Source organism: Panthera leo, chromosome B4 (assembly GCF_018350215.1).
Source record: "Panthera leo isolate Ple1 chromosome B4, P.leo_Ple1_pat1.1, whole genome shotgun sequence".
NCBI lineage: Eukaryota > Metazoa > Chordata > Mammalia > Carnivora > Felidae > Panthera > Panthera leo.
In genome coordinates this window covers 124,417,026-124,438,256 of record NC_056685.1, presented here as the reverse complement: position 1 = coordinate 124,438,256, position 21,231 = coordinate 124,417,026, and the positions used below count along the sequence as shown (strand labels likewise).

Genomic DNA, 21,231 nt, shown 5'->3' with positions numbered 1-21,231 from the left:
AAATAAAAAAGAAGAAACAAAAAAGAATTAAAGAATAAATGAATAACACAAAAATACCCTCAAAGTTTTTTTGTTGCTCGTTAACACTTAAGGGCAAACTGATATAGTATATGAGTTTAAGAAGGAAAGCAAAACACTCACCTCGAATGTCAATGAAACGATTGAAAAATCGAATTGGATTCAAAGAGAAAAAAAGGGCCAGGTCTTTCATGCCAACTTTGAAAGGGTTTCGGTCATCCAGCTTTAAATGAGTGTGCACAGAAAGCCGCAGATCCTTCTCTATTTCCTTGCATAACTTGTCCAGTAAATGCTATTCACAAAGGAATTGATACCTTAATTTTTCAAAATGATATTCCTATTGCCTTGCTCCTCTAAGGCATCTATGCATTGACCACTAGAGTTTTATAATGAGTTCAATGATGAAAGGATTTGTCAAACTGGTTTAAGAGTCTAAATAAGCTATGGTAAAATATTATTTTTATCAGGAAAATGAAAGTTACTTTGTTTTCCATTTTATTTTTATACTTTTTTAAAAAGATTTTTAAATAGGGGTGCATGGGTGGCTCAGTTGGTTAGGAGCCCGACTTCGGCTCAGGTCATGATCTCATGGTTCGTGGGTTCGAGCCCCACACTGGGCTCTGTGCTGACAGCTCAGAGCCTGGAGACTGCTTCGTATTCTGTGTCTCCTTCTCTCTCTGCCCCTCCCCTGTCCGTACTCTTTCTCTCTTTCAAAACTAAATAAACATTTAAAAAAATTTTTTTTAAATACTCTACACCAAATGTGAGACTCGAACCCACAACCCCGATATCAAGAGTTGCATGTTCCACCAACTGAGTCAGCCAGGTGCCCCTGCTCTCCATTTTAAACCAACAATTTTTTTGACCACGAAGCAGTTAGATAAATCCGAAGTTTTTTATTTTCGTTAATACTTTAAAATTCTTAAAAAGAATTTCAAAAAGCTAATGTCTCATGGCTTCATTATAAAAAATGGGAAAATACAATATAAAGTATAACATTTAGGGGTGCCTAATATTAAAAAATATTAAAATATTAAAAAATACTTAAAAAACTAAAGTATAAACACTTATGGAAACCAGTAACGAAGGAAATGTCCTGAGAACAAGCAACGGAAGAAATTTTTAAAAAGCTTCCTTATGATAATCATTAAAAAGAAAAAAAAAAAAATCACAAAATTCATTGCTCTAAAGGTAATGAAATCAATCATCTTTTCTGGTCTACCATGAAGTTCTAAATACTGGCCAGACATGTATCTTATTTTTAAATAAGAGTAGTTAATATAAGAAATTATATAAAATTTTTCATAATTTTATCAAACCTGCATATGGTTTACATTGTGAACTTTACTCATTTTTCTCTCTCCCTCCATGTAATACTGCTAGATGAAAATTTAAAATGTTAGTGTTTATAATATGGATTCCAGTAAAACAAGAAGGGATATACTACACTGCATATCTGAATTATTTCTGTTACACAAATACATCTTTAAATACAGAATATTTGGTCATAGCTCTCCAAATAACTCAATAAAATATCACTAGTTAAGCTGCCAGAAGTGCGCTACCATTAGCAGCATTCAATATTCAAACCCACTTTGTATCTGCATTCTTCTAATAAACAGAACTTTACACTCAAAATCTGCTATTCACTAAAGTCAAGTATTTTTCCCAAATCCCTAGTCTGAATTTCTATATAAAACTTAGGGATTAAAGACCAATTTAGCATAACAGTGATACTGAAAAGTTCCTTCATTCTAGACAATGATTCATAAATAATAATTTATATTACTACTTACACATAACATGAATATATAATATAAATGAAAGCCTGCTTCAATCCAGAAAGTTTTTCCAAACACTGAAAAACTTAAAAACATGTATTTGGAATGCAATCTCAAATATGACGTTACCTCATTTAAGATTTCCATAATTTCTTTGTCATAGCAATCCAGAAGTATTTCATGGGACTCTAAATGTCTTGCATGCATCATAGCAGGTACACAGTCACGTAAAGCACTGAACATGTACTAAGAAGAAAATCAGAATGTTCACGAATGTAGAAAAACCAGAGCTCTAATTAAAAAATAGCACAAAGGAAAAAATATATATATCACAAAAGTTAATTATCTATCTTTGAAGACAAAACCTCAGTCTGAAGGTTAATTTTTTTCACACATGCCTGTCTTACTTTCCTAAATAAGAAGAGCCAGATTTTATTCTCTAAAGCATATATATTAAATCAACAAAAAATTCACATTCACTTATCCTTTCTTGCCTTGAACATTCAAATATTTATTTCTAAAAGAAATAGAAAGATCTGAGTAACATATTCCTTGCTGACAAGTAAATGTCAGCCTATTGTGACATCAACTAATATCAAAGTGAAATGAGAATGATTAGGAATACGAGTAAAAGAGTTAAATATATTGATATTCATTAGCATTTATATCAAATTTAACTACAGACTGTATAAATGCTCATTAAATATGGATAGTATTGTAAAAACATTAGCAATTATATTATTCTTCACTTACGTGTAATCTGGCTGCATCAACGGCATTTTCATACACATCATCTAGATAAATTGGAAAGACAGCTCGATGCCAGTATAAAAAACAACAGTCACATTGTGTTTGGACTCTACAATGTAAAGTAGTAATTAGTGGTAGCAAAATCAAAGCACTCCCCCACCAAAATAATGAAAGGAACAACATTACACATCACAATGGTAAGAGCTCAGTTTTACCCATTTTTGTATCCCCTACATCACTTAACCCAAAATTAGTAGAGAAAAGCCACAAAATACTTTCTAAATTGAACATGGGTAACAAAACTCCCCTATATCAGACACTGTCAGAATTCTGCACGCAGGCTAAAGCATACTTGAAAAACGACACACATAACTCTTAAGATAGAGTTTAATTTTTCAATACTACTTGATAGGACTGAACTTACAATACTTGCATCACATATGTACCATTTTACCTGTCTCAAAGTTGAAAAGCAGAACCTTTTAAAAAATTGTGACCAAAAAAACAGTTACACTTAACCTGCCTATACTCCTTGCCAAGTGACTATTTCACACCATTTTGGGGCAACAAAATGTTACACTAAATATCTTATAATGAAGAAGGAGAAGATAGAAAGTTAAATGCTAGTACCTACACTTAAAGTCTCAGCTTCTGAGAACAACATAATATTGTTATAAATATGAGCTTTAAATGAAAAACTGTGCTATAACCTTAATTCACCTGGGAATCAAAATTCAGAAGACCCATTTTCCCTTCAAGAAACATATTGCTTCCTCAATAAAAAGAAAACAATAAAGTCACAAATGGCTACAAAAATAAGCCCAAAACTAAGTCATTTTATTGAATTAATTCCAATTCATGTCAAAATAAAACTACAGAAAACTATGTGACATGAATCTCTAAGAGATGAAACTTTGTTATGAAGCAGCAATTTTATAAGTCCACTAGGAGACTCATCACAGCAATCACAATATGCATCGGGGTCTAGCAGGTGCTCCATGGGTGATACCGTGTTTTCTCTGGGAGTTCTTCCAGAAGCTATTTCCTTACTACAGAAGCAAAGGTAAAGAAATACGATCCCCGGTCACAGACTCACTTTGGTCACGCTAAAGGAGTGACAAGAGGAACTAATGGTCTACCTGGGTTATATTTCTTCTCTTGCTATGCTAAAAAGAAAACTGATGTTTCTATCAGCCTTATCTTTGGAGTATCGTTACATATCCCTACTTACCTTTCTCTAAGTTCACTGATAAGATCCAGCTTTTTCATGACTACTTGCAGTGGAAAGAGTTCTTCATCTTTAAATGTTTTCTATCAGGGAGGGGAAAGAATGACAGAGAAGTTGCAGTCAAAGTAAGAACAGGTTTCTTGGGTCAGTAAGAAGGAAAATGTGAAATCTCCAATTTCAGTTTCCTTCCATAACAGCAATAATTTACCATTTGTGTGCCAACACTTAGTGCTAAGGAAACAATAAGTCGTCGTTGCTTTGTGCTTGGTCCATTTAGAGTGTTTTCAGCCAACACTAGAGCAGAGAGTACATCAAGACGCTGTTCGCTATATTTTTTGTCAGAAATTACTCTTTTCTAAAAGACAAAAGAAGAGAAAGCAAGAAATAACAGTTTTATTTCTGAAGCAATAACAAAGACTCACAAGAAAAACTTCGTGGTAATCTTTTCCATGATTCAATTTAAGAGAGCTTAGACAAATGCTTCCCTTGATCAGCTTTTTCTGACATTATGTGCTTTATTTGTGTAACATTACCATTTAATGCTGACAGGGACAGCAAATGCAGTAAGCATATTTTTAAATTTCTATATTAGGCTTTTTGAAAGGCAGTTCAAGATGGCAACATAGGCCAGAGTCTAAAATTTCCAGATTAATTTAATAAATTATTCTTTAAAAAAGAGGCATATTTTAAAACTACACAATGTCATTTTTTAAAATGTTTATTTTGAGAGACAGAGAGAGCACAAGCGGGGCAGGGGCAGAGAGGCAGAGAGAGAGTGAGAGAGAGAGACAGAGAGAGAGAGGGGGAGAGGGAGAGGGAGGGAGAGGCAGAGAGAGAGGGAGACAGAGAGAGAGAGAGAGAGAGAGAGAAAGAGAAGGAATCTCAAGCAGACTCCACACACTGCCCGTGCACAGCTTGAAGCAGGGCTCAATCTCACAAACCATGAGATCATGACCTGAGCCTAAATCAAGAGTCAGATCCTTAACCAACTGAGCCACCCAGCCGTTCCCACAATGTCATTTTTTAACAGAGGAGTGTTAATGTATTCCATGCTGCAAGTTCAGAGTTAACCCTGATTGCTCTAAGTAACAATCATAAAATAACATGGAGAAAAAGGACCAAGAAATATTATGTTTGAAGGAATGGAGTAAACAGACTAAACTAAAAAAACACATATAAGGGCACCTGGGTGGCTCAGTCCATTAAGCGTCCAACTCTGGATTTCGGCTCAGGTCATGATCTCATGGTTCGTGAGTTCAAGCCCTGTATTGGGCTCTGCGCTGACAGCGTGGAGTCTACTTGGGATTCTCTCTCTCCCTCTGTCTCTCTGCCTCTCCCCCACTCATGCTCACTGTCTCAAAAAGAAATAAACTTAAAATAGATGCTTAAAAATAAAAAACACACATAAAACAACAGGAGAGCAAACTAAAAAGATAATTATGCTGAATATACAATAACCTTCATACCTTGGCTACAGAAATAGAATTAAGAGCCTGATGTTGAAGGTGCTGTGTTATATGTGAAACCGAATCAGCCACAACCATGCTTCTTCTGTAGAACATATGCTCTATAGCCTAAAAAGAACCACAAGTAATGCTGTGAAAATCAACTTAAAACTTTTAGGCAAAATCACAGAATATCTTTAAGACCTTGGGCTAGATAAGGAATTTGTAAATGGGATCCAAAAGAATTATTATATAAGATCGGTAAATTCAATTATATTAAGAATTTCTGTTCATCAAAAGCCACTATTCTCTCTCAAGAATAAACATTAAAAAAAAAAAATCTGGCATCATCTTGAAAAGCTGAACATGTAAGTAACACACAACCCAGCAATCCGCTGGTAGACACAAAACTCAGCAAACCTCTGGCACAACTACACCAAGAAACAGATACAAGAACAGTAACACTGTATATAGTAGCAACAACTGGAAATCACCCAAAGTCCATCTACAGGAAAGCTACACAGCAATGAAAATGAAGGAACCATAGCTACTCATCCCAGCATGGAAAAGTTCAAATACAAAATTCTGGGGGCACCTGGGTGGCTCAGTCAGTTGAGCCTCCAACTTCGGATCAGGTCATGATCTCACAGTCTGTGAGTTCGAGCCCCACGATGGGCTCTGTGCTGGCAGCTCAGGGCCTGGAGCCTGCTTCAGACTCTGTGTCTCCCTCTCTCTCTGACCCTCCCCCATTCATGCTCTGTCTCTGTCTCAAAAATAAACAAACATTAAAAAAAAAAAAAACTAAAAATCACCGTGATAAATTCCAATATTAATTCTAGTATTAAAAAAAAAATTCTGAGTTTAAAAAAGTAAAGAAGTACATAAAGTATTACTTCATTAATATAAACTTCAAGAGCATACATGACTAAATGATGAATGGTTTATAGATTCATCTATATATGGTAAACTAAAAAGAAAACCAACGGAATGAGAAGCATAAAATGCAGGACTGGTTTCCTCTGAGGGAGCAGGGTAAGATGTAATCACAGAGCACAACACAGGGGGTTTCTGAAAATATCAATATTTCTTAAATGGGATAGTGGGTTTTTGTCTATTATTTCTTAAAATTATGTTTATGAAATATATGCATATACACACATTTCTGTATTTACAGTTCATTAAAAAATGTAATATCTTTAAAAAAGGCTGAAAATTTCCAAAAGATTTTATTTCCTAAGCAAATCTAAAGGCATTAGCAGAAATTTACTAGAAAATTTTAATTTCAATTTTTATAAAAGGTTAAGTGGGCTCTCCTGCCTACAAAGGGTTTTTATTGTTTTTACTTACATAGAGTATGCTAAAAACATTATCGTATTTCCAGAAGTATTCAAATCACAAGATTACAGCACTTTCCCTAAACTGCAAAATAATTAGCCTCATGTTGACTAGCCTCATGTGCATCTGAACACTACAAAATGGATGTCTTTTTTTTTTTTTTAGTACAGTTGATACACAATGTTACATTGGTATCAGGTGTACAACTAGTGATTTGACAAATTGATACATTATGCTCTCTTCACTACAGGTATAGCTATCAACTGTCCCATTACATTGCTATTGCAGCATCACTGACTGTATTCTTTATGCTGTGCCTTTATTCCTGTGACTTATTCATTCCATAACTGGAAGCCTGTACCACTCTCTCCCCTTCATCCATTTTACACAATCCCCCAAACCCCTCCTCTGGCAATCATCAGTTTGTTCCTTGTATTATTTATAGGTCTGATTCTGCTTTCTGTTTATTTTTTTAAAATTCCACTTATGAGTAGAATTATATGGTAGTTATCTGTTTGACTTATTTCACATTAATACCCTCTAGGTCCATTCATACTGGCTCAAATGGCACAATCTCATCCTTTTTATGGCTGTATAATATTCCATTACGTGTACACCACATCCTCTTTAACCATTTGTCTATTGATGGACATTTAGGTTGTTTCCACACATTGGCTATTATAAATAATGCTGCAATAAACACAGGAGGCATGTTCTTTTCAAATTAGTTTTTTCACTTTCTTTGGGCAAATACACAGTACTGAAATTACTGGATCATACGGTGTTTCTATTTTTAACTTTTTGAGGAACCTCCATACTGTCTTCCACAGTGGCTGTACCAATTTACATTCCCACCAACAATGCATGAGGGTTCCTTTCTCTTCACATCCTCGCCGACACTTGTTACATCTAGTCATTTTGATATCAGCCATTCTAACTGGTGGGTATCTCATCGCGGTTTTGATTTGCAGTTTCCTGATGATGAGTGATGCGGAGGATCTTTTCAAGTGCCTACTGGCCATCTGTATGTCTTCTTTGGAGAAATGTCTATTCAGGTTCTCTGCCCATGTTTTAATTGGATTATGTTTTTGGTGTTGAGTTGTAGAAGTTCTTTATATGTATTGTGGCTATTAACCCCTTATTGGATATATGATTAGCAAATATCTTCACCCAATCAGTTGTCTTTTTGTTTTGTTGATGATTTCCTTTGTTGTGCAAAAGCTTTTTATTTTGATGTATGATGTAGTCCCAATAGTGCATTTTTGCTTTTGTTTCCCTTGCCTTAGAGGACATATCTACGAAATATTGTTATGGCTGATGTCAGAGAAATTACTTGTCTGTGCTCTCTTCAGAATTTTTATGGTTTCAGGTCTCACACTTAGGTCTTTAACCCATTTTGATTTTGTTTTTGTGTATAGCATTAGAAAGTGGTCCAGTTTCATTCTTTATACGTAGCTGTCCAGTTTTCCCGGCACCATTTATTAGAGTATGTTCCCCACTATATATTCTTGCCTCCTAAGTCAAAACTAACCATATATTTGTGGGTTTATTTCTGGGGTCCCTATTTGTTCCACTGACCTATGCACCAATTTTTGTACTACGTCATATTCTTTTATAATTCAGGCAACATGCTTAAAACTTCCATGAGCAAAACTTTACTAATACTTAAGTTAACCTTCTCATTCCCTTCTTCTCTCAATACATGCTAATTTTAATAAAGTTTAAATATATTGGCCATTCATAAAGTTATTCAGAAATTACTTTCAATGGCTAGTTTCCTTAGCCATGTGAGAGATAAGTACACTTTCCCACAATTATTTATTCTAATAATCAAGAAGTCAAATATTACAAGATCACCATAATTTAAGCACAGGTTAATTCTCAATTATAATGGCAAGGTAAAATAATCTTAAACCTACCTTGAGAAGTTCAACAAGCCTGCATAATGCCTTAACTGAGGTTTTGGTCATTGGCTTTTGCATTGACATGTAGAGATTCATTGTGGTTTTAATAATGGTACTAATACTGTATGCATATAAGAAGCCCTATAAAAAAATAAAACAATGATTATAATCACAAGGAAAAGTTTCATTTCTTCAACATTTCATTCTCTATGTAACAATTATTCCCCAACTTGCCAATAACTATTTTAAAGTCTGCTCTTAAGATTTTGAAATATTCTTCCTCACGCAATGTTACACAATGGTGAAGCTTCAAAGCAACCCCTAAAGGTGTATTTAACCTATTACATACCATAAGTTTAGTACTGCTGAAATTAAAGTATAAAATCACAGTTAAAGAATCTCCCCATTAAAAAAACAAACAAACCCTTCAGAGAAATGATCTGAATGTCCAGAAGCTATCTATTCATCCTTATCTTACCTGCCAGACAAGAGTTTAAAGACTCCTATCTGCTACAGACAAATGCTAAGGACCCTAAGGAACCAGGAACTGAAAAATAAGGAGTATGAGAGCTGCTGTCTAGCCAATACAGATACTGAAAGGTATTTCTCAGTTCCAAGCCAATTCCCCCTTTCCTTTTCACCCGGACCAATCCCCACTGTTCATCTGCTACCATGTCCCCTGCCTATGTTGGTCCTAATCAGACCTTCTCTCCTTCCAGCCCAATAAGAACATATTCTCTCCTACTCTTCTATTCACGAAGGAAGAACAAAGGTCTTGTGAGGTTTAAAAAAGATTTTTAGTGCTAGTAAACCCAGGGAAATGGGATGGAATAAGAAAACAGGAAAAGGAAAAGGATATTACCTTATATATTTTCATGTAGATCCAAAAAAACCACATAGAAACATCATAATAAAGATTCTTTGGGTTTACAAAAGGACAAAAAAAGATACATGTACAGTTTTAGGATGAACCTAAATTATACTATTATGGATCTATTCAAGGAACTGGGGCAGAAGCCATATGCTAGTGATTCTCAACTTTTTTTCTAGTCCTCTATCATATGTGAGAGATAAAGTACTCTCCTATCAGTGTAACAGTGGCTCAGTAAAGAAGTGATACTTAGTGTGGGTGGGAGAGGGGATTTTCTCTGAACCAATTATATCTCTGTGATAAAGAGATGTGCAAAGTTAATAGAATAAGAAATGAGAGAGAAGGCAGCATCCTAAGAAAGGTGACAAAGCTTGGGGAATACACACAGGAAAGAGCTAGAAGTCTTAACCTGTCAGCTACAGAACTATCACACCAGATTCTGCCCTAGTGCAGCACCATGAAAAGTTTAAAAGCAGAAACAAAGAACAGCAAAAGTATAACTCTAAGCCAGGCATAAAAAGGGGAGTTTCTTTTTTGAGGGGGAACATGGGTGAAAGAATTCATGGGTCCCCAGATGGTCATTAACTTGTGAAACATATATATAAAGGACGTATTTTAAAAATCTAAATGGGGAGAGGAGAGGTTTAGGGTCTGTTTTTGTTAATGGAAGAATAAATAATCTGGACTAACCTCTGTACAAAGAACAAGCAAATCTGGGCAAAACATTTTTTTAATCTCTCAGGAGGCATCAAAGAGCTATTAAGAAGATAAGGAAATATAAAGCCAAAATCTGGGAGAAGAAAGAAACCCAGAGAAGTGAGCCTGGCATTTGAGGCTGCTTCCTTAAGAAGCATCTGCCAGTTCCAAAAGAGAATGGAGACAGAAGCCAAATGTTACCTTTCAGCATCTCCCAGAAAGGAGAGGGGAATAAAAACAGGAGTTCGTGGCCCATCAAAGAGGAAAGGAGGTCCTATAAACCTAGGTTCTGGATTGGGATCCTGAAAAACTACCCCCTAAAAAGTAAGGATGAACTCAAAAAACTAGCCATCATAGGATTTAGGTCCCATTTCAAATCATCTCAATCCATGACTAGGTTGAGGTGATCTGGGTTGTTAGTTGTCCCAGACTAGCTGTTTATCAAAAGTAAAAATTATTAAGTCCTCTCTGGAAAAAGAAAAACAATATCCAGATCTTCAAATTATAGCCACAGTTTTTCATATACAATGTGCGCATTATTAAAAATAACCAGGCAAAGAGATAATGAGACATATCAAAAAACAAGAGAAACATAGATAACAGAAACATCCAGATAATGAAATTACTAGACATAGGCTTAAAAATAATTCTGCTACGTTGAAGGAAAAGAAACAAAATTTTTTCAGAAAAAGAAATGGAAACTATAAAAAAAGCTAAAAAGTAAAATAAGTAAAATTAAGAGTTCAGTAGATAGGCTTAACGAGAGAGAGAGAGAGAGAGAGAGAGAGAGAGAGAGAGAATAAAACAGAAATAGTACTTGAAGAGTTAGTGGCTGAGAATTTTCCACAAATTCCAGAAGCTCTACAAATCCCAAGCAGCACTGACACAAAGAAAACTACACCTAGGTACATTAAAGCAATATTGCTAAAAACCAAAAAGTAGATCTTACAAGCAATTAAAGACTCACATTCAGAAACCAAGAAAACTGACAGCTAACTTCTCAACAAAAATAAAAGCCAGAAGACAATAAGTTGGGGAGGGAGGTGAGGGATCCTGCTAACCCAGAATTCTCTACATAGCAAAAATGCTTTTGAAAACAAAGTTGAGGGGTGCCTGGGTGGCTCAGTGGGTTAAGCAGCCAACTCTGGATTTCGGCTCAGATCATGATTTCAGTTTGTGAGTTCAAGCACCACATCGCTCTCTGTGCTCACAGTGCAGAGCCTGCTTCAGATCCTGTCTCCCTCTCTTTGCCTCTCCCCTGCACCCACTCTCTCTCCCAAAAATAAATAAATGTTAAAAAACAAAAATGAAGTTGAAATAAAGACATATTCAGACAAAAAAAAATAGTGATAATTCATCAACAGAAGGACACTGTAAATGAATTCCACAAACAGAAGAATGAAGAGGGGCACCTGGGTGGCTCAGTCGGTTAAGCGTCCGACTTTGGCTCAGGTCATGATCTCACAATCCGTGAGTTCAAGCCCTGTGTTGGGCTCTGTGCTGACAGCTTGGAGCCTGGAGCCTGCTTAGGATTCTATGTCTCCCTCCTCTCTGCCCCGTCCCAGCTCATGCTCTACTTCTCTGTCTCACTCTCAAAAATAAATAAACGATAAAATATATATATATACAAATACATATGTATATACATACACACACACGTACATATGTATATACATACACATACACATATATATACATGTATATATGTATACATATGTCTATGTATATACATACACATATGTATACATATATAAGAAGAATGAAGAGACGCAGAAGAACGGAAAGCAACAGAACAGGTAAATATATGGATAAATCTAAATGGACCAGGACTATAAAGACAACAGCAGCAATAATAATGCCTCGAGAAGTTTAATATATAAAATGAATCAAAATAAACAACAACATCAGAAGTGAGACGGTAGATAAAGAGAATTACGGTGGTTTAAGATCCTCACACTGTCTAGAAAGAGATAAAACTACTTATTTATTTTGGAGTTGAAGGTTAAACGATGCACTTAAAATCTCTAGAGTAACCAGTAAAAGGATACAGAATTAACAACATAATAAAGGGAGAAATAAAATGATGAATTAATTCAAAAGAGAGCAAGAAAGGAAAGTAAAAGGGACACAGAACAAGTGAGATAAATAGAAAGCAACTAGTCAGGTGCTGGTTTTAAATCCAAATACATCAGCAATGACATAGAGAAAATAAAAAAAGACAACTAGACTGGGGAAAAATTTATGCTGCTTACACACAGGAGACACACATTAAATATAAGGAGTCAAACAAGTTGCAAGTCAAATGATGAAAAAAGACATACTATGTAGACCTTAACTAAAAGAGAACTGGTATAGCTATATTACTATTATACACACAAGACTTAAGACAGAGCATTACTAGAAATAAAAGGGATATTTCATAACAACAGGTTCAATTCATCAGGAATAAATAATAATTCTTAAATGTTATGCACTCACTTGGTTTTAAAACATATAAAACAAAAACAAAGGGTAAACAGACAAATCCACCATGCTAGTGGGAGATTCTAACCCAATTCTGTAACTGACACAATATGTAAACAAAATCATTAACAAACATAACCTACTTGACATATACAGAACACTACAACCAATAAATGCAAGTTACATATTCTTTTCAAGTGTACATGAAATGTTTACCAAAGTTGACCATAGGCTGGGCCATAATGCAAATCTCAACAAATTTAAAAATAGCAAAATTATTTTAGTACTTCTAGAAATCAATAATAAAAGATAACTAGGAAATCCTCTTATCTTTACAAACTAAAACATATCTTCAAAATAACCCACAGATCAAAAAAGAAATCACAATAAAATTTCTTATATATTTCGAACTAAATAATGGAAATGCAACATATCAAAACTTATGGGATACAGCAAAAAAAGTCATGCTTTGAAGAGAATACAGAGATTTAAATGCATGTATTAGAAAATCTAAATTAGTCACACAGATCTAAACATAATCAAATCAATTTCAGTTTTTAAAAACAAAAACATATCGTACCCCTTCCAGTTTTTTCAAAGTGTAAGTTCTATACATTGAATTAACAAAGAAATGACCCCCAAAATATTCTAAGTAAGAAGATGCAACTACCTGTATAAAAACATTACATCTATTGGTGAGGTCTTCAGCAAATTTATCCATTCTCTGTTCTTTAGATAAAATAGATTCCATTTTCATCATCCATGAGCTCACAAAGACGTAGTAAGACTGTACATCTCTAAAAAAGGAAAATATTGGGGTTACTCAGCACAGGAAATAAAATTTACTTCCATTTCTTTGAACTGGTTGGGATAAAATATTTCCTTGCAGGAGCCACCTTTCTGGTTTTCAAATTACAGACATCCTACATACATACATAATTTACTCATTCAACAAATGTTCATGCCTATATAGGCCAGACACTGTTTCTCAGTACTAAAAATAAAAGTTAGCAGTAAACAAAATAGATAAAAATCCCTACCACAATAAAGTTTACATTCTTTGAAGAAAGGAGAGTTGTGTAACAAAGAAATCAATAATTAAGATCTGTAAGATGTTAGATATGTGCTATGGAAAAGATGCAGCAGAGAGAAAAAAAGAGACAGAGACTTGGAGGGCAGGTACAATTTTAATTACAGTGATCAAGGCAGGCTCACTGAAATTATGATTTTGAGCCAAGATTTGAAGAAGATGAATGAGTAATCTATGTAAATATATGAGAAGAGAATTCTAGGAAAGTAAATAACAAACGCAAACGTCTGGCATGTTCAAGTAATAAAAAGAAGTCAGTATGGCTGGAGCTCAGAGAACAGGGATGAGAACATAAAAGGAAATCAGAGAAGTACAAAGGTGGGGGTTGGGGGGCAGGAAGGGTGGGGAGTAGAACAGGATTTGTGTATGACCTTGTAGAGAGGGCTTCAATGGAAAGCCACCAAAGCATTTGAGCAGAGTGACTTTATCTAACTTTGCAGGGGACCAAAATCACCTTGGCTGAGATGCTGAAAATAAACTGTAAAGGGGACAAGTGGGGTAACAGAAAAACGACTCAGGCAGCTACCACGATAATGCAGAAGGGGATGACAACTTGAACCAGAAGGGAAGGCTGGAAGTGGTCAGAATCTGGATATAAAAGCTACACTGATTGAACGCTTCCTATGTGCCAGCCACTGTTCTAATCACTGTACGCAAAGTAACTCATTTAATCCTCACATAACCTTATGATCTAGAAGAGGAAACTGATACACAGAGAAGTTAAGTAACGTGCCCAAGATCATAACTGGTAAAAAGCCAACCCAAGATAAAAGCCCAAATCTAGGAAGCTTTCCTATCCAGGAAAGACTAAATCTACTGATTTAATTCTCCGCTGCAAGCCAATTACAAACACTGAATCACTCTATCAATGTATCTCAAATGGCTCAAAATGGAAACTTTTAGCCCAGAAGCTATTTAATATACACTTCTTTTTTATTTTAAAGGTTTAGTGTGGAAAAACAAACAATTCCCCTTTGTGGGATCTGATGTTACCAACTCTTTAGAGACTTCCTCCAGTCAGAGAAACATCCCATTACTGCCAGTCAGAATGAACTAGAGGATAGCACTCCGGGCAAGGGACTGCAGAGACTCACCTGACCGAAATCTGAACCCCACAGTGAGGTGACTGGTCAGCCATACTGCCAAAGAGTCTGACAATGTCAAGAACTCAGTCTGAAGAGGGATTACACCAAAATTTTTCATAACTGTCTTTTAAAGAGGTAAAACCCTAGCATCAAATCTAAGAAAAATTTCTTGCTGAGCCAGGATTCCATTAAACAAATGACACCAACAGCTGTACTTTTTGGCTTTGCCTCAAATGGTGCTAACATTATTTGACTTGTGGATTATTTGACTTAAAAATGTGAAACACGGAGAATGAGCAGGGTCCTAGGGCAATGCCTCCTTTTGAGGAAGCTGTGATCAGTATTCAGCAGGGATACAAGTATAGGAGGGAAGAGAAAGGTCATAAGCCAAGACAGAAGGAAGAGGCCTAGATTATAGAGCCCTCCTTGACAGTAATCAAACCAGTAACCTTATGAAGGCTAATAACACAGTCAAGGGCACTCACTCAGTTTTAGATCAGACTATGCAGGATAAAGCAGAGATTATCCATTACTCCACCCATCACTCCTACATTCAAACACTAGATGATATTCCTCTCTTATGAAAATGAAAATTAAGCTGTTTCAAGTTTTAAAAAACAAGTTTTTGACAAATGGAGTCCAAAAATAGCCAAGGGTCCTGTCAGATGGTCAGCTTCACTTCAAAGTACAAACAGGAAAAACACTAAGGAAAAAAAAAATCTGTCCCAATATAAATCACCAAATGGCGGTAACACTTCTATGTCAACAGAGGTTTGAAATGAAGGTTCAGAGCTCTATCCTCTGAAGTCAGTATTTCCAGTGTCAAAATGGTTTTGAATGAAAAGCAAAATGCAGCAACCTACAAACCTTGGACCCCAGGCAGGAATGTGGCTGGGACACTCGGCCAGCTGAAGTCTAGTGCATACTGGGCGGGGGGCAGGGAAACCGTCCCCCACTGTTTCCTCATTATCTAATAACTCTGGAACCTAACTGGGACAGCTCTTGTTCACTCCCTCAATTTTTCCTAAAACACTGGATAAAACTCATGCTAGTCACACTGTCTCCCCTCTACTGGGTTTCATTTTAGTGAATTTTAGGTTTGTTTGGGATAACTGCAAGGAGAATGAAAAAGACACTATCCCCTTCAGCTCCCTGGAGCTCTATGGTAACTGTGTATCTTTGGAATCAAAGAATTTAGAAATATAAAATGTTATCATGGGGGGGAGGGGGTCTTTGAAAGTCAACTTATTCAATCTTCTACCTGATAAGCCTCACTTCCTACAGCATCTTGGACTGAGGTCATCTATACTTTACCTACACAGCTCTAGTAAAAGAGTGCATTACCTCTCAGGACAGCCTCCAGGACTTGGTAGCAGAGGCTCTTCAGCAGGACTGGTATGGGCTTGCACACTAGCACACCTAGCTCTCTGACCTGGCAAAGTTCATTTCTCTAAGCCTCATTCTCCTTATCTAAAAATGGGATAAAAATAGTACTGTCGAGTAGCAGTTAACAGCTTATGCTCTAGAGTTGGGACTGCCCAGCTCTGCCACCTACTAGCTGTTTAAATTTGGGCAAGTTCAATCTCTCTGTATTTCAATTTTCTCACCTACAAAATGGCCATAATTACAGTATCTACCTCATAGGATTCTCTCATGATTAAAGGAGATGATAAATGTGAAGTTCCTGGAACAGTTTAGTTATTGGCTTACAGAAAGCACTGGGTTAATATTGGTTGTTACCTTTATTATTTCCCACATGAGAAGACTATTACAGGGTTTGCATAAGACAAAGTGTCTAAAGCCTTTAGCATAATGCCTGCTACTAAGAGCTCAATCATGTTGGCGATTTTGGATCTCTGGAGCCACAGAGATCAAATCTGTTCCCTCTTCAACCTGAATGCCCCTCAAATATTTAAGGAGCTCACCACATCATTTCTCAGATTTCTCTTTTAAAGGTCAAACTATGTAGAGATTCTTCAAAAGGCATGGTTGTCAGGTCTTCTGACATATCCTGATCAGCTGCATTTAGGGTTGCTGCATTTTGTGTCCCTCTTAAAAATGTGACACCACTGGACACCAACTACGATCTGACCAATAAAAATTCAATGAAACTACCAATTCACATGGCCTAGATATTATAAGTACCATTTCCCATAATCTGGATATAGTTATTAACATAATCCAAGTATGTATTGGCATTTTTAGCAACTGCATCACACTATTCAAGAATATTAAGATGGGAATGCAAGCTGGTGCAGCCACTCTGGAAAACAGAATGGAGGCTCCTCAAAAAACTAAACAGAGAACTACTCTACGACCCAGCAACTGTACTACTGGGTATTTATCCAAGGGATGCAGGGGTGCTGTTTCAAAGGGACACATGCACCCCCATGTTTATAGCAGCACTATCAACAATAGCCAAAGTATGGAAAGAGCCCAAATGTCCATCGATGGATGAATGGATAAAGAAGATGTGGTCTATATATACAATGGAGTATTACTCGGCAATCAAAAAGAATGAAATCTTGCCATTTGCAACTACATGATTGGAACTGGAGGGTATTACGTGAAGTGAAATCAGTCAAAGACAAATATCATATGACTTCACTCATATGAGGACTTTAAGAGACAAAACAGATGAACACAAGGGAAGGGAAACAAAAATAATATAAAAACAGGGAGGGGGACAAAACAGAAGAGACTCATAAATATGGAGAACAAACTGAGGGTTACTGGAGGGGTTGTGGGAGGGGGGGAATGGGCTAAATGGGTAAGGGGCACTAAGGAATCTACTCCTGAAATCATTGTTGCACTATATGCTAATTTGGATGTAAATTAAAAAAAATATATATATAGATATAGATATAGATATAGATATAGATATAGATATAAAGCTTCTGATAATTAAGATATCCACACACCTTAATTAATACTATTAACCTAATCCCTGTGTCTCCATCTTATTGAATTCACAGCTTTAACTCCAAACTATGTCTTTTTCCCTCCTCAGTTCTGTTTTAGAAGATAGGAGGAAGCTCTGAAATTTACGTTATGTGTAGTCCTGCCTGAATTGAGTAACTGTCATTTTCCATGGACTTGAACCACCAGACTTGAGAGTACTAAGAGATGCTTTAGGGGACTCCTATATTCCTGATGTACTCCTTCTTCCCCCATTCTGCAGTAGTGGTCCAATTTCCCCTTGACAGTCAAGATCGAAAGAAAATGAATAAATATCCCTATTATCTTCTAATCATATCACAAATAAAAACTGTGTCCAGCACAGAGCCAGTGGCACAGTCCTGCATCACTTCACTAAAATCTTCATCCAGGTCAGTGTGTGATTTTAGCAATGCACTCAAGAAACAATGTGCAGTAAATTAAGTGTTGAGGCTAGGTGATGAGAACACGGGAACTCATCTATTTTCTCTCTTTTGTGTATATTTGAAAATTTGCATAGTAAGACTTCAACAAAATAGGATGTAAATATCAGAAGAACATCTGATTGTTGTTACATTATGTAACAACATAAGGATGTAAATATCAGAAGAAACTAAAGTTAAAAGTATTCTGTTAAGAGGCACATGAAAAGATGTTCAACGTCGCTCCTCATCAGGGAAATACAAATCAAAACCACACTCAGATATCACCTCACGCCAGTCAGAGTGGCCAAAATGAACAAATCAGGAGACTATAGATGCTGGAGAGGATGTGGAGAAACGGGAACCCTCTTGCACTGTTGGTGGGAATGCAAATTGGTGCAGCCGCTCTGGAAAGCAGTGTGGAGGTTCCTCAGAAAATTAAAAATAGACCTACCCTGTGACCCAGCAATAGCACTGCTAGGAATTTACCCAAGGGATACAGGAGTAATGATGCATAGGGTCACTTGTACCCCAATGTTTATAGCAGCACTCTCAACAATAGCCAAATTATGGAAAGAGCCTAAATGTCCATCAACTGATGAATGGATAAAGAAATTGTGGTTTATATACACAATGGAATACTACGTGGCAATGAGAAAGAATGAAATATGGCCTTTTGTAGCAACGTGGATGGAACCGGAGAGTGTGATGCTAAGTGAAATAAGCCATACAGAGAAAGACAGATACCATATGGTTTCACTCTTATGTGGATCCTGAGAAACTTAACAGAAACCCATGGGGAAGGGGAAGGAAAAAAAAAAAAAAAAAAAAAAAGAGGTTAGAGTGGGAGTGAGCCAAAGCATAAGAGATTGTTAAAAACTGAGAACAAACTGAGGGTTGATGGGGGGTGGGAGGGAGGGGAGGGTGGGGAATGGGTATTGAGGAGGGCACCTTTTGGGATGAGCACTGGGTGTTGTATGGAAACCAATTTGACAATAAATTTCATATATTGAAAAAAAAAAAAGTATTCTGTTAGGGAACAGGCTCAGGTACAGGGGGAAACTGAACAGAGGACAGTTGTTTTTCCCTTTCAACTTTTAGTACTTTTGGACTTAAGTATGTACATATGTTACTTTCATAAAAATACAAATTAAAAAAAGGAGTGCATCAAATTAAAGTCAACGCCTCCAAAAATTATCACTGAGTCATGGACACCCAATGTTTTTAATGTCATCAAATGACATCTACTGCGGGAACTTCACTCTACACAAAATATTTAATGCGTCTGATAAAAAGTATGTGTATATGTCTGCAAATACATGTATACATATGTATGTGTGCCTATATACACACACACATCTCCATAAAGTACAATTTTCCTGCATCTTTAAGTTTAAACCTAAAACATTTAAAACAAAACCAAAAAAACTCCTAAAAATTAAGCCTCCTAGAGATTGTCTAACCTCTTCTCTGGTAATGAGTAAGTACATTTGATCTTATAACCAAATATTTTCCATATATTTAGAGTCAGTGTAAGATCCAAGAATATAAAGTATCTAAACACTTTCGTTACGGGTACTTATAAACTCACTTGGTAAGTGATTGAGCTTTCTGCTGTAGGAAAGTATCTCTGTGTATTTTAATGGCTTGAAGACTTTTTCTGTCTAGAAGTTTGGCAGCTGCTGGTATTTTCTGGATCAAAAAATTATCAGGAAACCAAATAATATTAGCAGTTAGAGTGATGGCTGGTACCTGAAATAGTAAATGTAAGAGAGGGAAATCAATAAATTCAGGCTAACAGTAAGCTGTTTAATAGTCCTATAATACACAACGGGAAGACAACTTACAATCATTTATACATTATGACACAAATTATCTTACTGTGGCACAATTAAGGCATTCTAATATCTGATATGGGACATGAGAAAGTTTTATTCTGCCTAAATATTAAACACTTACACACTCTCATGGATATTCAGATAAAAATATGCAAAAAGCAAACAGAAACTTCAATCTTCACCACTTTTACTTTTATTCTATATTAGTGAAAAAATAAAAGACCCAAGATGGCTGGATTCTCATGGTCACATATCACTTGATTTTACACACAAAGTTTTCAATTTTGAAATCAGGTGTGTCACATCATGGAAATAGCAAAGATGTAAAAAAAAAAAAAAAATTTTTAATTTTTTTCCACTTCAATAATGAGAAGGAATGGCAAGAAGAGGAGAAGAACCAAAGAAAAAGAAAACAGCAGTGACAGTAATAGGAAGTTAATTTATAGGAAAAAATCTGGAAGAACTTCCACGAATAGGTATTTATATGATGTGGAATTATGCAGTACTTCCATTTACTATGTTACTTATTTCTGGAATGCTTGGTTTTTGGGTTTTAAAAAATGCTTATTTTCAGAGAGAGAGGGAGCATGAGGGATGGGCAGAGAGGAGAGAGAATCTCAAGCAGGCTCCACGCTGTGGGCACAGAGCCCAAAGTGGAGCCCAATGCAGGGCTCAAACTCACAAACCATGAGATGATGGCCTGAGCCAAAATCAAGAGTTGGACGCTCAACCCACCCAGGTGCTCTGGGAATGCTTGGTTTTTAAAAATTCTTATAGTATTATTTTTATAATTATTACAAAGTACTGTAAAAATTACTATTTTTATAATCAGGAATAAAATACATTTTAGAATATCCAATTTTATCCAAAATCTTTTTCACCTACTCAAGTTGAAAAAAAAAGTTCCAAGTTCTTACCTTCTTACAAATGTCCAATAAAGATTTATAAAACTTTTTATCAATAGTCCGAAAAATTTGAAAATGCAGTACAAAGAGTCCACAAATTCCAACGTACTTGTCTCTCTGGTCAATTTCAGAAGGTTCTCCTTATAAAACAACAACATGTGAGAAAAATATACTTAATTCTACATTCAAGGAAATGCAAACTTTATCAACACAAATTTAAAAAACGCATTTTACATTACCAAGTTTGGCTTCTACATTTGCAAAAATTGAGCGAATACTATGTGCAAATTCTTCAGCAAAAGTGCTATTTTTTGACACAGATACTCCTCCATTGAGAGAATCAAACTGCTGTTCTATACAGGCCTAAATAGGAAACATTTAAAGGGAAATTTAAACTTTCAATAAGTTATTAAACAGACTTAAATATACACCATGTGACAAACTTCTACATTCATCATTTTAA

The 21,231-nt window shown here is 35.9% G+C and overlaps 1 protein-coding gene across 3 annotated transcripts in view; it reads right to left on the bottom strand.

Annotated features, from left to right (window-relative positions):
* The window catches only part of WASHC4 (WASH complex subunit 4), a 59,384-nt gene that overhangs the window by 23,398 nt on the left and 14,755 nt on the right, over nt 1-21,231 (bottom strand). For all 3 annotated transcript variants that reach the window (XM_042947586.1, XM_042947587.1, XM_042947588.1), the window contains 11 exons: nt 21,008-21,131; nt 20,781-20,908; nt 19,617-19,777; nt 13,162-13,288; nt 8,477-8,602; nt 5,244-5,351; nt 3,986-4,132; nt 3,781-3,860; nt 2,553-2,658; nt 1,929-2,045; nt 142-310 (listed from right to left, as the gene is read on the bottom strand). In XM_042947586.1, the coding sequence (XP_042803520.1) occupies nt 142-310; nt 1,929-2,045; nt 2,553-2,658; nt 3,781-3,860; nt 3,986-4,132; nt 5,244-5,351; nt 8,477-8,602; nt 13,162-13,288; nt 19,617-19,777; nt 20,781-20,908; nt 21,008-21,131 (1,393 nt within the window). The remainder of the gene's footprint in view (nt 1-141; nt 311-1,928; nt 2,046-2,552; nt 2,659-3,780; nt 3,861-3,985; nt 4,133-5,243; nt 5,352-8,476; nt 8,603-13,161; nt 13,289-19,616; nt 19,778-20,780; nt 20,909-21,007; nt 21,132-21,231) is intronic.